The sequence below is a fragment of the Somniosus microcephalus genome, chromosome 1 (genome assembly GCF_052327205.1).
Source record: "Somniosus microcephalus isolate GS21.2 chromosome 1, FLI_Smic_1.0, whole genome shotgun sequence".
Lineage (NCBI taxonomy): Eukaryota > Metazoa > Chordata > Chondrichthyes > Squaliformes > Somniosidae > Somniosus > Somniosus microcephalus.
In genome coordinates this window covers 253,243,445-253,259,557 of record NC_140987.1, presented here as the reverse complement: position 1 = coordinate 253,259,557, position 16,113 = coordinate 253,243,445, and the positions used below count along the sequence as shown (strand labels likewise).

At 49.2% G+C, this 16,113-nt stretch overlaps 1 protein-coding gene across 1 annotated transcript in view; it reads right to left on the bottom strand.

Moving 5' to 3' along the window:
* prrc1 (proline-rich coiled-coil 1) overlaps positions 1–16,113 on the bottom strand; it is a 40,509-nt gene that overhangs the window by 8,933 nt on the left and 15,463 nt on the right. Inside the window, exons 5-6 of the mRNA XM_085992089.1 lie at positions 8,560–8,662; positions 7,505–7,668 (exon numbers count right to left, since the gene is read on the bottom strand). Of these exons, the coding sequence (XP_085848215.1) occupies positions 7,505–7,668; positions 8,560–8,662 (267 nt within the window). The remainder of the gene's footprint in view (positions 1–7,504; positions 7,669–8,559; positions 8,663–16,113) is intronic.

Here is a 16,113-nt window from a genome sequence, read left to right as displayed (position 1 = left end):
CCGGTGTTTATGCTCCACACGCACCTTATCTCACCCCTTTTCATCTCACCCGATCAGCTTATCTTCTACTCCTTTTTCCCTCATATGTTTATCTAGCTTCTCAAACTGTATTAATATGCTGGTCAGACCACATCTTGCAGTACTGTGCACAGTTCCGGTCTCCATCTTCTACATCAGGGAAGTTGATTTCAGCATTTCATAATTTGTACTGATAAGTAAGGGTTCATTTCACATTTTAATAATTCTATTGAGTTATATTTAATGCAGAGAACATCGTAATATTCAACTACAAATTTCTATGTGGGAGTGGGTCAATTCAGACGTCATTTGAATGTGAACACCAAGATTCATTGCTTATATTGCTAGTCAATCACCTATGGTGTTGGGCACAGGGAGTCAAGACCACGTGTAGCCTTCTGGTGAAATGGGGTTAGAGGGCAGGGGGTAACATAGCTGTTTGTGGGATCTTGCTGCATGCAAATTGACTGCAGCGTTTCTTACATTACAACAGTGACTACGCTTAAAGTACTTCATTGGCTGTGAAAGGCGCTGCAGAAAGCCTTTCTTTTTTTTAATTGCACCAGTGCATGCAGGCTTAATTCAGTCGCCATTTGTAGGCGAGATAGCAATTGAGAAATAGTGTTCATCGGAGCACAGGAGTCTCTCTGTAGTACAAGCTGAGGAGCTGGAAGATGCCAAACTGAGACACTGCAGCCCCATCATTGACAGGAGGGTGTCATTTATGGGACAAGTTTGCACGTCAAGTAACAAGTGTCAGCAATGTCGCAGTCGTAGCACTCTCACCCGAGTCAGAAGGCCATGTGTTCAAGGTCCACTTCAGAGACTTGGGCACATTATCTCGGTGACATTTTGAATGCAGTACTTCCAGATGAGATGTTACACTGTCCGCTTGTTTAAGTGGACGTGGAAAATCCCATGACACTAATTGAACAGGAGTGGGAGGCCTCTTCCAGTGTCCTGGGCAACATTTGTCCTTTAACCAACAGCACTAAAAACAGAATATCTTACTGCTGTTTTGAGATCGTGCTGTGCGCAAATTGGCTGTTGCATTTGCCTACAAAACAATAATTACACTGTTAGGAGACATGGACAGGAAAAGGGTTAAATACTTTCAAAAGTACAACAGAACTCAAGCACAGAATCTCATTCCTTTACAATCCTTTCTGGAATGCAAGCTACATTACAGGATGTCCATGGAAAAAGATAAGTACCTGCATGATTATCACGTCCAGTGTGAAAGGGACCATACATGGTACGTTGTGAAATTTAATGAAGAGGTTACGGTGACCTCGAAGGAGGAAGATAAGTTGTAAAGGGAAAGGGAAGGGAAAGCATGGAGATTGTCATTTCACCTGTCAAATCAATAGTACAGTGTTACCCATGTACATCCTGTAACGTACAATTGCAGATAGGTATAAAAAGTGGTGAATTGTTAACAAGACTTTGGATTTGACCTGGGAACGTTTGAGCTCAAGAGCTGTATATTCGATAAATTTAATTCTTGCCGAATCAGGCTTGCTAGATTTGTAAGTATTTTAACCCTTATTTGTAGGATTAAACTTTTGAAAGAGCGAAACTTTGCTTGTGCGTGTTATTGTCTTGCTGTCATCGAATTAACTCACTGAAAGTTTGATGCGCTATCAATTACTCAAAAGACTGAGGTTAAGCGAGTAACTAACAGGCTTTTATTAACAAGAGAAGGTGTGCCTCGAGTGGTCGACCGGTCCAGAATACAGAGGGACTGTGGAGCAGTCACCTTTATACCTGGACTTGTGGGAGGAGTCAGCCGAGGCATGTACAGACATGTACACAGTGGAATACAAACACTCATACAGGCAGGTATAACAGTGGTTTACCACATTCACCCCTTGTTTAAAAATGAGTCCGGCGGGGTGAAGTGTATTAAAAGTTTGTGTATTGGAGTCTCTCCGGAGGTCTTGTCTGCCGCTGTGATCGACGTGGCGACGGCAGGGGTAGTGAAGCTTCCGGCGTCGAGTCCCGCGTAGGTTGGGGCACTGGTGTGTAGTCCTCGTGGGTGTCGAGCGGGTCGCGGGGCCCAGGCGTGCCGTCTGCTGGGGTTGGGTATTGGATCGTGGGGGGTGGTGGTAGTGGGTTACTGGGGCCCCCGAGGGTGCGAGGTCTCGTATGGAGACTGTGTCCTCCCGCCCATCCGGGTACGCAATGTAAGCGTACTGGGGGTTGGCGTGGAGGAGGTCGACCCTCTCGACCAGGGGGTCCATTTTATGGGTCCTCACGTGTCTTCTCAGTAGGACCGGCCCTGGGGACGTCAGCCATGGCGGTAGCGATGTCCCCGATGTGGACTTCCTTGGGAAGACAAACATTTTCTCATGAGGTTTGGCGTTAGTGGCAGTGCAGAGCAGTGACCGAATAGAGTGGAGCGCATCGGGGAGCACATCCTGCCAGCGGGAGGTCGGAAGGCCCCTAGACTTTAAGGCTAGCAGGGCGGCCTTCCAAACTGTCGCATTCTCTCTTTCCACCTGCCCGTTCCCCCGGGAGTTGTAACTGGTGGTCCTGCTTGTGGCAATACCCCTAGCGAGCAGGTACTGGCGGAGTTCGTCGCTCATAAACGATGAGCCCCGGTCGCTATGGATATAGCTGGGGAAACCGAACAGGGTGAAGAGGTCGTTTAGACATTTAATGACCGTGGCACTGGTCATGTCCGGGCAGGGGATGGCGAACGGGAAACGGGAGTACTCATCAATAATGTTGAGGAAGTACACATTACGATCGGAGGAGGGGAGAGGCCCTTTAAAATCAACGCTCAGGCACTCGAAGGGGCGAGTGGCTTTTATCAGGTGAGCCCTGTCTGGTCTATAAAAGTGCGGTTTGCACTCAGCGCAGACTTGGCAGTTCCTGGTCATGGTCCTGACCTCCTCAATGGAGTAAGGCAGGTTGCAGGCATTGATGAAGTGGAAGAACCTGGTGACCCCCGGGTGGCAGAGGTCATTGTGGAGGGCCCGCAGTCTATCGATCTGCGCGCTGGCGCAGGTGCCACGCGATAGAGCATCCGGGGGTTCATTGAGCTTCCCGGGCCGGTACAAGATCTCGTAATTGTAGGTGGAAAGTTCGATTCTCCACCTCAAGATCTTGTCGTTTTTGATTTTGCCCCTCTGCTTGTTGTTAAACATAAAAGCAACTGAACGCTGGTCAGTGAGCAGGGTAAATCGTTTTCCGGCCAGGTAGTGCCTCCAATGACGCACAGCCTCCACAATAGCCTGGGCCTCCTTCTCAACAGCGGAGTGTCTGGTCTCCGGGCCCTGGAGGGTTCGTGAAAAGAAGGCCACGGGTCTCCCCGCCTGATTAAGGGTAGCGGCCAGGGCAAAGTCGGACGCGTCGCTTTCCACCTGGAAGGGGATGGATTCGTCCACTGCGTGCATGGTGGCTTTGGCAATGTCTTCCTTGATACGGTGGAAGGCTAAGCGGGCCTCTGCCGTCAAGGGAAAAGAGGTGGACTTGATCAGCGGACGGGCCTTGTCCGCATAGTAGGGGACCCACTGGGCGTAATAGGAGAAAAACCCTAGGCACCTCTTCAGGGCCTTGAGGCAGTGGGAGTTCCATAAGGGGATGCATCCGGTCGGGGTCGGGACCGATGACTCCGTGTTCCACAACACAGCCAAGGATGGCGAGGCGGGTTGTGCGGAATATGCACTTCTCCTTGTTATACGTCAGGTTCAGGAGTTGGGCGGTGCAGAGGAATTTTTTGAGGTTTGCGTCATGGTCCTGCAAGTCATGGCCGCAGATGGTCACATTGTCCAGATATGGGAAAGTGGCCTGCAACGCATTTTGATCGACCATCCGGTCCATCTCCCTTTGGAAGACGGAGACTCCGTTGGTGACGCCAAAGGGAACCCTAAGGAAGTGATAGAGGCGGCCGTTTGCCTCAAAGGCAGTATACTGGCGGTCCTCAGGGCGGATAGGGAGCTGGTGGTACGCTGATTTCAGGTCAATGGTCGAGAAGACGCGGTACTGCGTGATCTGGTTGACCATATTAGCTATGCGGGGGAGTGGGTAAGCGTCCAGCCGGGTGTAGCGATTTATTGTCTGGCTGTAGTCGATGACCAGGCGCTGCTTCTCGCCGGTCTTAACGACCACAACCTGGGCTCGCCAGGGGCTGGTGCTGCCCTCAATAATCCCCTCCTTCAGGAGCCGCTCCACTTCGGTTTTAATGAAAACCCTGTCCCCGGCACTGTATCGCCTGCTCTTTGTGGCGATGGGCTTACAGTCGGAGGTGAGGTTAGCAAACAGTGGGGGGGGGTGACTCTGAGTGTGGAGAGGTTGCACCTGGTGCGCGGCGGGCAATTTGGAAGCTGCTGGCTGCAGACTGTGAGTGGGGGGAGGGGTCCACCGTACGCCATCGTAACACTTTTAAGGTGGCACTGGAAATCTAACCCCAGTAGGACGGCAGCGCAGAGGTGGGGCAGGACCAGAAGTTTAAAATTATCGTACACAGTCCCGTCTACTAAGAGTGTCACCACGCAGTAGCCGCCAATGTCCGCCGACTGGGACTCGGAGGCCATAGAAATCCACTGGTGCGCAGGCAGGACTGGGAGAGAGCAACGCCGCACCGTGTCGGGGTGGATGAAGCTCTCCGTGCTCCCAGAGTCAAAAAGGCAGATTGTTTCGTGACCATTTACCTTAATGTCCATTGTGGACCGGGCCAGTTGGTGCGGTCTCGCTTGGTCCAGCGTAACGGAGGCCAGCGTAGGGGTCGGTGTGTCGTTGCGGGTATCAGATGAGGCGGCGTTGGGGGCCAAGATGGCGGCTGGCGTCCAAGATGGCGGCGTCCATGATCCCCATGTGGCTGGAGGCGTCCAAAATGGCTGCTGTTCCGGTGGTTCGCACATGGCTGGGGAGGCCCAAGATGGCGGCCCGCACGCGACGCTGCTGGGGTTCGGGGTGGCTTTGGCCCTGCAGACGCTGGCGTAGTGTCCCTTCTTCCCACAGCCCGAGCAGATCGCATTTTTCGCCGGGCAGCGCGCTCTGGGGTGTTTGGCCTGGCCACAGAAGTAGCATTTCTGGCCTTGGGACACTGCTGCGGTAGTTGGGCCGTTGCTGGGATGGCACGGCACTATGAGACGGTCCTACCGTGTCCCAGGCTGTCGTTCCCCGCGGCGTCCACGGTGCAGAGGAGTAGGCATCCATGCCCCGGTAGGCTGTGTCCAATGATAGTGCGAGTTCAGAGGCCTTGTTGAGGTCGAGGTCACTCTGCTCCAACAGTCGCCGTCGGGTGTAATTGGACCTGTGGCCCGCCACAAAAGCGTCCCGGATAAGTTCCTCTGTGTACACGGCGGCCTTTACATCCTTACAACCACAGGCCCGGCCAAGCACAGACAGTGCCTGAAGGTATTCCTCGGTCAATTCCCCAGATTGTTGTTTACGACTCCCCAGGAGGTGCCCGGCGTACACCTCGTTCACTGGGCGCGTGTACTGGTCCTTGAGGAGCTTGAGAGCAGCCGTGTACGAGGTCGCGTCCTGGATGACCGAGTACGCTCGGTGGTTCACTTTGGAGATCAGGACATCCAGTTTGTCCTCATCCAATTTGACCGTTGCAGCGGAGGCGATCAGGAATTTTTCAAAGCACTTAAGCCAGTGAGCAAACTTGGTGGATGCGTCCGCCTCCCGATGGTCTAAGTCCAGGCATGCTGGTGTGAGGATCTTCTCCATTATAAAAATTCTTGTTAATAAAATTGATGCGCTATCAATTACTCAAAAGACTGAGGTTAAGCGAGTAACTAACAGGCTTTTATTAACAAGAGAATGAAGGTGTGCCTCGAGTGGTCGACCGGTCCAGAGTACAGAGGGACTGTGGAGCAGTCACCTTTATACCTGGACTCGTGGGAGGAGTCAGCCGAGGCATGTACAGACATGTACACAGTGGAATACAAACACTCATACAGGCAGGTAGAACAGTGGTTTACCACAAAGTTCAAAAAAAATACTTCAACAGATCTGAAGTGTTTTGGCACCCGAGGATGTGAAAGGTGCTATACAGGAAACTTTGGTTTATCCGGAGGTTGTATGTCCGGAATACTCGATCTAACGGCAAAAATCAGGAGCCATTTTCTATAAGTTTTTTTTAGTTCTCGTTCTTTTTTTTTTCCCCAGTCAGGCACTGCAAGGTCTGTAGCTATAGCAACAGCTTCAGCTAGAGACGCTTGCAGCTGCAGCCAACTCTTTAGAAGCTGTTGCTAAGCAACAGTGTTTGTTGTCAGATACGGAGATGAAAACCTCCGTATGCTTCAACATTAACTTTGTATGTCCGGCAGTTTTGATAGATTGGCAACACGCCAGTCCCGTCGGTGCCGGATATCACAACGTTTCCTGTATAAATGAAAGTTCTTTCCTTTCTTTTCCCCCACAGGCAATTTCCATTATAAATTTGGACACAGGAATTTATAATGAAAAAAATTGAAGTGTATGTAGACTCTAATGTATATAGATTGTTCATTCTTTACTATACAGCTCTTGAGCTCGCATGTTCCCAGGTCAAATCTAAAGTCTTGTTAACAATTTGCCACTTGTGAAACCTTTGAGCTACAATTCATTAATCTAAATGTCCTTATAAGGCATGCAATTGCCTCGCTACATTACAGGATGTCCATGGGTAAAGCTGTACTATTGATTTGACATAGGTGAGAGGACGTAATATCATTTATCTAAGGGTATGATTCTCGCTCAAGGAGTTTCACTGGTTGACATGCGAGATCCCGGGTTAAAATCCCGGACGAGCCCTGCTGTGTCCCTATTTTCCCCTGGCTGGGGAGTCAGAACTGGGGGGGGGGGGGGGCGGGGGAGGTGTCACAGTCTCAGAATAAGAGGTCGGCCATTTAAGACTGATATGAGAAGAAATTTCTTCACTCAGAGGGTGGTGAACCTTTGGAAATCTCTACGCCAGAGGGCTGGGGAGGCTCAGTCGTTGAGTATATTCAAGACAGAGAGCGATAGATTTTTGGATATTAAGAGAATCGGGGAATATGGGGATGGAGCGGTAAAGTGGAGCCGAGGTTGAAAGTCAGCCATGACCTTATTGAATGGCGGAGCAGGTTAGAGGGGCCGAATGGCCTACTCCTGCTCCTATTCCTTATGTTCGTATAATGTTTTCCCTTTCCTTTCCCATTACATTGAACGCTACGGCACAGTAACTGGCCATTTGGTCCATCAAGAGAATCTGAGCATACTGCAGCCGGTCCTAGACCTATTAGTGGTTGAAGCCACATGTGGAGGGCAAGAAGTGAGAAACTGAGCCTTAAACTTTTCCAAATATATGTCATCCTTTTTTATAACTCAATCCTGTGTCCATAATGTACCAGAATAAGAGGAAACACATGAACCAAATTCAACCCGTACAGCTGTGTTCACCTGAAGAATTGTACTAACGAATAAAAATATTTGAAGGTCAGCCTTCAATGGCCTACTCCTGCTCCTATCTTCTATGTGAAATACGTTGGAAAACAAGACTCGCCTTTAATCCTGCTGCGTAGCCAACAGGCTGTGGAGCAATATTTGATTGGCCGTCTTCCCCAGTGACGGTGGCCAACCCAAACATTTCCTGGAAAGCATCCCGAATAGCGGTCACTTTGACTTCTTTATTGGAAGTTACCAAAACATCCAGATCACCACCTGATTCTGGAGGGGGGGGGGGGGGAAATAGACAAGTAAATCAAAGGGAGGGTGCCTTATATCAGACAGAAAGCAAAATAAACCAACCAGGTAATATCCAATCACCATAAGCATGCATACTCTATCGCAACACTATGCAAAACAAAGCTCAACGAACTCGGGCTAAACATCTGCTGACACATATTGCTTTATCAATGGCTTCACGCACATATTTTACAGCAATTATTAGTGAGTCAGTCACGGAGAATCAGATTGGTAAAGAACCACGGGTGCAGTTAACGACAATCACAAAATTAAGCCAGTTCAACATAAAATAAGTTAGTGGTTCAAAGGGGATCACAGCCCAAAAACTATGCAAGTATCTCAAATTAACTATACTACTACCTATAATGCTTTCAAGCTAATGTATTTTACAAATCAAACACAGCACTGTATGTACAAAACCAGGTAGCGTTCAAGAACTTGCATTTATATAGTGCCTTTAATGTAGAAAAACATCCCAAGGTGCTGCACAGGTGTATTTTAAGACAAAAAAATGAAACTTATAAATTTGAGGAAGTCAGGGAACCCGGAGTCACTAGTGACTTGAGAGGGGCAATGAGCGAGCGAGCGAGATTTGGTGCAGAAAAGTACACTGGCAGCAAAGTTCCAAATGAGCTGAAGTTTGCATAGCGTTGGAGGATGGGCGGCCAGCCAGGAGAGCGGCAGAACAGTCAAGTCTGGAAGGTGACAATAGCACAGATGAGGGTTTCCGCTGCAGATGGGCTGAGCTGGAGTGGAGCTGAACAATGTTATGCAAGTGGGATTTGATGAACTCCATCGCATATATTTCCATTTAGTTTGTGTCTCAAATTATTTAAGCGCAATAGATCGGAGTCTTTGGTGCATTATACTTACTGATGTAGGGAGCCATGCCTGGATCCAGGGTGGTAATCATGGACTCCACAGAATGTTTCGTTTTATCCAAAACAGATTTCACAACTGGGTTTCCCACCACACCCTAAAAGTAATTCGTGAAAACTAATGAATTTAAAGCACATTAAAGCAGAACAATTTGGCGAAACTATCACAAACATGATCAGCAACAAGTGGTCATAAGAGGTGGCCTATTTATGTTTCAGAGTTTGATGACATAAAATTTACAGCACAGTAACAGGCCATTCGGCCCAACTGGACTATGCCAATGTTTATCCTCCACACGAGCCTCCTCTCACCCCTCTTCATCTCAACCTATCAGCATATCCTTCTATTCCTTTCTCCCTCATGGACTTATCGAGCTTCCCCTTAAATATATCTATGCTATTCGCCTCAACTACTCCTTGTGATATTGGGTTCCACATTCTCACCACTCTCTGGGTAAGGAAGTTTCTCCTGAATTCCCTATTGGATTTATTAGTGACTCTCTTACATTTATGGCCCCTGGTTTTGTACTCTCCCACAAGTGGAGGCATCTTCTCTATGTCTACTTTATCAATCCCCTTCATTATTTTAAAGACCTCCCATCAGGTCACCCCTCAGCCTTCTCTTTTCTACAGTACAGCCCCAGCCTGTTCAGTCTTTAATTGACATAACGTAAATGGTTTTCGCTTTTTAGCTGATATAAGCAACTGCCTGTTTTAAATGTGGATGTTTTAAGCAGTGGGTACCGTAGTTCCTTCATATCCATACTCCCTACCGGTAGGATCCCACACATACACAAAGGGACCTGGAGTGTTGGTAGTACTATTCAAAAGGTCCCCTCGTTTGTACATTCTCTGACTGCCCAGCAAAACCAACTTCTCTGAATTTCAACACTGAAATCTGGGTCCAATTCCATAATCTAATTTGATGCAAATCTCTTTTTTTTTTAAACCAGCTACAAGAGTCCCAAATGAAACAATGTAAGGCACTCTCAACCTGCTCTTTAATCGGCATGAGCCCACCACACCAACTTAATGCATAATTTAGCTTTGCAAGACACAAGTGCTGTACTGATATTTGTTAGGAAATGGCCTGGCTCTGATTTTAAGGTTATGTCCCAGTGTCCCAGACTTCCCCACCAGCAGAAAAAAGTTTCTCTTTATCTACCCATCAATTCCTTTCAAAATCCTAAAAAACTCAATCAAATCACCCTAACCTTCTATATTCCAGGGAATGCAAGCCTAGTTCATGTAATCTCTCCTCATAATTTAACCCTTGGAGCCCTGGTAACATTCTGGTGAACCTGCACTGCACTCTTCCAATGCCAATATATCCTTTCCAAGGTGCGATGCCCAGAACTGTACATAAAGTCTAACATACCATTAGCCTTTTTGATTATGTTCTGTACCTGACCACTGCATTTTAGTGATCTGTGCAAATGGACCCCTAAATAGTACAGTAAAGCATTAGTTTAAACTCCTGTTTAATTGAGGGACAAAAGAGAGACGGTGAGGCTAACAGCGCTCACTGTTATAACGGAGTAAAGTGGACAGCAACTTCCAAAATACACACGTGCATTTAAACACTGAAATTTGGAAGCTGCTGTCAGAGACACCCTGCTCTTCCATAGGGTGCGCTGCAACAGTCCTTACCGATAGACTCAACACTGAAATTAATGCAGTGGCGTGAAGTTGGGGTCCTTGACCACTTATGATGCCAGAAAAAGTTAAGGCTGGTGCATTGTTGAGCAAATGAATTTTTAACAGTGCAATAAGCAATGTTCCTGCTAATTTTTTTTGCACTCTGCAGACCACGAACTCCTTTGAGTGCGACTTTGTCGGAGGGCAAATTTTATAACAATGTTTACAACCATGACAGCAACAGCAATCACTAAAAAGCATATATACAGTAATGCCATATTGCCACCCCACCGTCTCAAATCATAAGACAATCAGACAAACTCTTTAAAATCATGAAATCAGTTACTCTTTTTTGGTTTATAAACCTAATTACTGGCTTTACGTTATCTTTGACAGGTCACAGCTCTTACAAAAACTGTCTCGTGTTAGAACTTGCTCTGTCAGGTGACTCAGCAAAGTTGATCATAACATCTCAGGGTCATTGTCCAATTAGGATATGCTAATACTAGAGATAAGTCAGTGCAATGGAGTAAGACAAAGCAGATGGATCAGCAACATCCTATGTGAGGTGTTAATAGCAAATTGGCCAGAGCAATGGGGGCACTGAAGCTAACACATTAGTAAATATTAGCACGGTCACATGAACTATCTGAGATTGTCCAGGTCATCTCTTGTTCCTTTATAAATTCAGACAGGAAACATCAGATTAAATTGATTAGTAGTTAAACCATCCAGATGGCCATTATGTGAAGGTCTGGAGGTTTGATGAGAAGGAATCTCGTTTCAATATACATTCTGGGCAAAGTCTCACACATCCCATTCTACCTCTCCTCACGCGTCCCATTCTACCTCTCCTCACATCCCATTCTGCCTCTCCTCACGCGTCCCATTCTGCCTCTCCTCACGCGTCCCATTCTGCCTCTCCTCACGCGTCCCATTCTGCCTCTCCTCACGCGTCCCATTCTACCTCTCCTCACGCGTCCCATTCTACCTCTCCTCACGCGTCCCATTCTACCTCTCCTCACGCGTCCCATTCTACCTCTCCTCACGCGTCCCATTCTACCTCTCCTCACGCGTCCCATTCTACCTCTCCTCACGCGTCCCATTCTACCTCTCCTCACGCGTCCCATTCTACCTCTCCTCACGCGTCCCATTCTACCTCTCCTCACGCGTCCCATTCTACCTCTACTGACGCGTCCCATTCTACCTCTCCTCACGCGTCCCATTCTACCTCTCCTCACGCGTCCCATTCTACCTCTACTGACGCGTCCCATTCTACCTCTCCTCACGCGTCCCATTCTACCTCTCCTCACGCGTCCCATTCTACCTCTCCTCACGCGTCCCATTCTACCTCTCCTCACGCGTCCCATTCTACCGCTCCTCACGCGTCCCATTCTACCTCTCCTCACGCGTCCCATTCTACCTCTCCTCACGCGTCCCATTCTACCTCTCCTCACGCGTCCCATTCTACCTCTCCTCACGCGTCCCATTCTACCTCTCCTCACGCGTCCCATTCTACCTCTCCTCACGCGTCCCATTCTACCTCTACTGACGCGTCCCATTCTACCTCTCCTCACGCGTCCCATTCTACCTCTCCTCACGCGTCCCATTCTACCTCTCCTCACGCGTCCCATTCTACCTCTCCTCACACGTCCCATTCTACCTCTACTCACACATCCCATTCTACCTCTCCTCACGCGTCCCATTCTACCTCTCCTCACACATCCCATTCTACCTCTCCTCACGCGTCCCATTCTACCTCTCCTCACACGTCCCATTCTACCTCTCCTCACGCGTCCCATTCTACCTCTCCTCACACGTCCCATTCTACCTCTCCTCACGCGTCCCATTCTACCTCTCCTCACGCGTCCCATTCTACCTTTCCTCACACGTCCCATTCTACCTCTCCTCACGCGTCCCATTCTACCTCTCCTCACACGTCCCATTCTACCTCTCCTCACGCGTCCCATTCTACCTCTCCTCACGCGTCCCATTCTACCTCTCCTCACACGTCCCATTCTACCTCTCCTCACGCGTCCCATTCTACCGCTCCTCACGCGTCCCATTCTACCTCTCCTCACGCGTCCCATTCTACCTCTCCTCACGCGTCCCATTCTACCGCTCCTCACGCGTCCCATTCTACCTCTCCTCACGCGTCCCATTCTACCTCTCCTCACGCGTCCCATTCTACCTCTCCTCACACGTCCCATTCTACCTCTCCTCACGCGTCCCATTCTACCTCTCCTCACGCGTCCCATTCTACCTCTCCTCACGCGTCCCATTCTACCTCTCCTCACGCGTCCCATTCTACCTCTCCTCACGCGTCCCATTCTACCTCTCCTCACGCGTCCCATTCTACCTCTCCTCACGCGTCCCATTCTACCTCTCCTCACACGTCCCATTCTACCTCTCCTCACACGTCCCATTCTACCTCTCCTCACACGTCCCATTCTACCTCTCCTCACACGTCCCATTCTACCTCTCCTCACACGTCCCATTCTACCTCTCCTCACACGTCCCATTCTACCTCTCCTCACACGTCCCATTCTACCTCTCCTCACGCGTCCCATTCTACCTCTCCTCACGCGTCCCATTCTACCTCTCCTCACGCGTCCCATTCTACCTCTCCTCACGCGTCCCATTCTACCTCTCCTCACGCGTCCCATTCTACCTCTCCTCACACGTCCCATTCTACCTCTCCTCACACGTCCCATTCTACCTCTCCTCACACGTCCCATTCTACCTCTCCTCACACGTCCCATTCTACCTCTCCTCACACGTCCCATTCTACCTCTCCTCACACGTCCCATTCTACCTCTCCTCACACGTCCCATTCTACCTCTCCTCACACGTCCCATTCTACCTCTCCTCACACGTCCCATTCTACCTCTCCTCACACGTCCCATTCTACCTCTCCTCACACGTCCCATTCTACCTCTCCTCACACGTCCCATTCTACCTCTCCTCACACGTCCCATTCTACCTCTCCTCACACGTCCCATTCTACCTCTCCTCACATCCCATTCTACCTCTCCTCACACGTCCCATTCTACCTCTCCTCACACGTCCCATTCTACCTCTCCTCACACGTCCCATTCTACCTCTCCTCACACGTCCCATTCTACCTCTCCTCACACGTCCCATTCTACCTCTCCTCACACATCCCATTCTACCTCTCCTCACACGTCCCATTCTACCTCTCCTCACACGTCCCATTCTACCTCTCCTCACACATCCCATTCTACCTCTCCTCACACGTCCCATTCTACCTCTCCTCACACGTCCCATTCTACCTCTCCCCACACGTCCCATTCTACCTCTCCCCACACGTCCCATTCTACCTCCCCTCACACATCCCATTCTACCTCTCCTCACACATCCCATTCTACCTCTCCTCACATCCCATTCTACCTCTCCTCACACGTCCCATTCTACCTCTCCTCACACGTCCCATTCTACCTCTCCTCACGCATCCCATTCTACCTCTACTCACACGTCCCATTCTACCTCTCCTCACGCATCCCATTCTACCTCTACTCACACATCCCATTCTACCTTTCCTCACACATCCCATTCTACCTCTACTCACACATCCCTTTCTACCCGTGTTCTGCTCCTCTTGCTCCATGTGGGAAGTCGGGGACGCTGCCAGTGTCCCTGACGACCATGTGTGCAGGAAATGCATCCAGCTGCAGCTACTTGTAGACCGCATTGCGGCGCTCGAGCTGCGGGTGGATGAATTTTGGAGCATGCGCGATGCTGAGAGGGTCGTGGATAGCACGTTTAGCGAGTTGTTCACGCCTCAGGGTAGGGCTGCACAGGCAGAAAGAAAGTGGGTGACCATCAGGCGGAGCAACAGAGGCAGGCAGGAAGTGCAGGGAACCCCTGCGGACATCCCCCTTTCAAACAGGTATACCAAGTTGGATACTGTTGAGGGGGATGATTCACCAGGGGAAGGCAGCAGCGGCCAGCTTCCTGGCACCAGGGACGCTTCTGCTGCTCAGAAAGGGAGGAAAAAGAGTGGGAGAGCAATAGTGGTAGGGGATTCTATCATAAGGGGAACAGATAGGCGTTTCTGTGGCTGCAAACGTGACTCCAGGATGGTTTGTTGCCTCCCTGGGGCCAGGGTCATGGATGTCACTGAGCGGCTACAGGGCATTCTTAAGGGGGAGGGTGAGCAGGCAGAGGTCGTGGTCCACATTGGGACCAACGACATAGGTAGGAAGGGGGATGTGGTCCTGCATCAAGAATTTAGGGAGCTAGGTAACAGATTAAAGAGCAGGACCTCAAAGGTTGTAATCTCTGGATTACTCCCAGTGCCACGTGCTAGTGAGTATAGGAATAGGAGGATAGAGCAGATGAATGCGTGGCTAAAGAGTTGGTGTAGGAGGGAGGGTTTTACTTTCCTGGATCACTGGGCCTGCTTCTGGGAAAGGTGGGACTTGTACAAGTCGGACGGGTTGCACCTGAACCAGAGCGGGACAAATATCCTTGCGGGGAGGTTTGCTAGCACTGTTGGGGGGGGGGGGGGGTTTAAACTAACTTGGCAGGGGGATGGGATACAGAGGGGAGCCGAAATAGGGGGTGATGGGCTGCCAATTATAGAGAAAAAAACAAGTCAGCTTGGTAGACAGGGCAAATATATAAGGGCAAGGCTGGATGGCATCTATTTTAATGCAAGGAGTCTTGCAAATAAGGTGGATGAACTGAAGGTGTTGATAAACACATGGGAGTATGATATTGTTGCTATCACGGAGACATGGTTGAGGGAGGGGCAAGACTGGTAGCTCAATATTCCGGGGTACAGAATCTTCAGGCGAGACAGAGGGGGAGGTATAAGAGGGGGTGTCGCAATATTAATTAAGGAGTCAATTACTGCAGTAAGGAGGGATGATATATTAGCAGGCTCCTCTAATGAGGCCATATGGGTGGAGCTTAAAAACAAAAAGGGGGCAAGCAATTTGCTGGGAGTGTACTATAGGCCTCCAAACAGTCAGGGGGAGATAGAGGAACAGATATGTCGGCAAATCTCAGAGAAATGTGCAAATAATAGGGTAATAATAATGGGGGATTTCAACTTCCCCAATATTAACTGGGATAGTCAGAGTGTGAAAGGCTCAGAGGGTGTAGAATTCTTAAAGTGCATCCAGGAGAGCTTTTTGAGCCAGCATGTAGAAAGTCCTACAAGAGAGGGGGCGGTACTGGACCTAATTCTAGGAAATGTGGCCGGCCAAGTGGAAAAAGTGCTAGTAGGTGAGCACTTTGGTGACAGTGACCATAATATGGTGAGATTTAAGGTGGTCATGGAAAAGGACAGGGATGGGCCGGAAATAAAGGTTCTAAATTGGGGGGAAGGCCGATTTTAATAGGATAAGGCAGGATCTGGCCAAAATGGACTGGGATCAGCTACTTGTAGGAAAATCCGCATCGGAGCAATGGGAGGCTTTCAGAAGGGAGATTGAGATCATACAATGGCAACATGTTCCCGTAAAGGTCAAGGGTGGTTCCAAAAACCACAGGGAACCTTGGATGTCAGGGGATATAAGAGAATGGATTAGGAAATAAAGAAGGGCTTTTGGCAGATACAAAAGGCTAAAGACGGAGGAAGCCCTAGAGGAGTACAAAAAGTGCAGGGGGATACTTAAGAGAAATTAGGAGATCAAGGAGGGGCCATGAAATAACACTGGCGAGCAAAATAAAGGAAAATCCTAAGATGTTTTATAAGTATATTAAGGGTAAGAGGATAACTAGGGAAAAAATAGGGCCCATTAGGGACAAAAGTGGCAATCTGTGTGTGGAGCTGGAAGATGTAGGAGGGGTTCTAAATGAATTTTTTGCATCTGTTTTCACTATGGAGAAGGACGATGTAGACATAGAAATAGGGCGGGGGGACTGTGATATGCTCGAACAT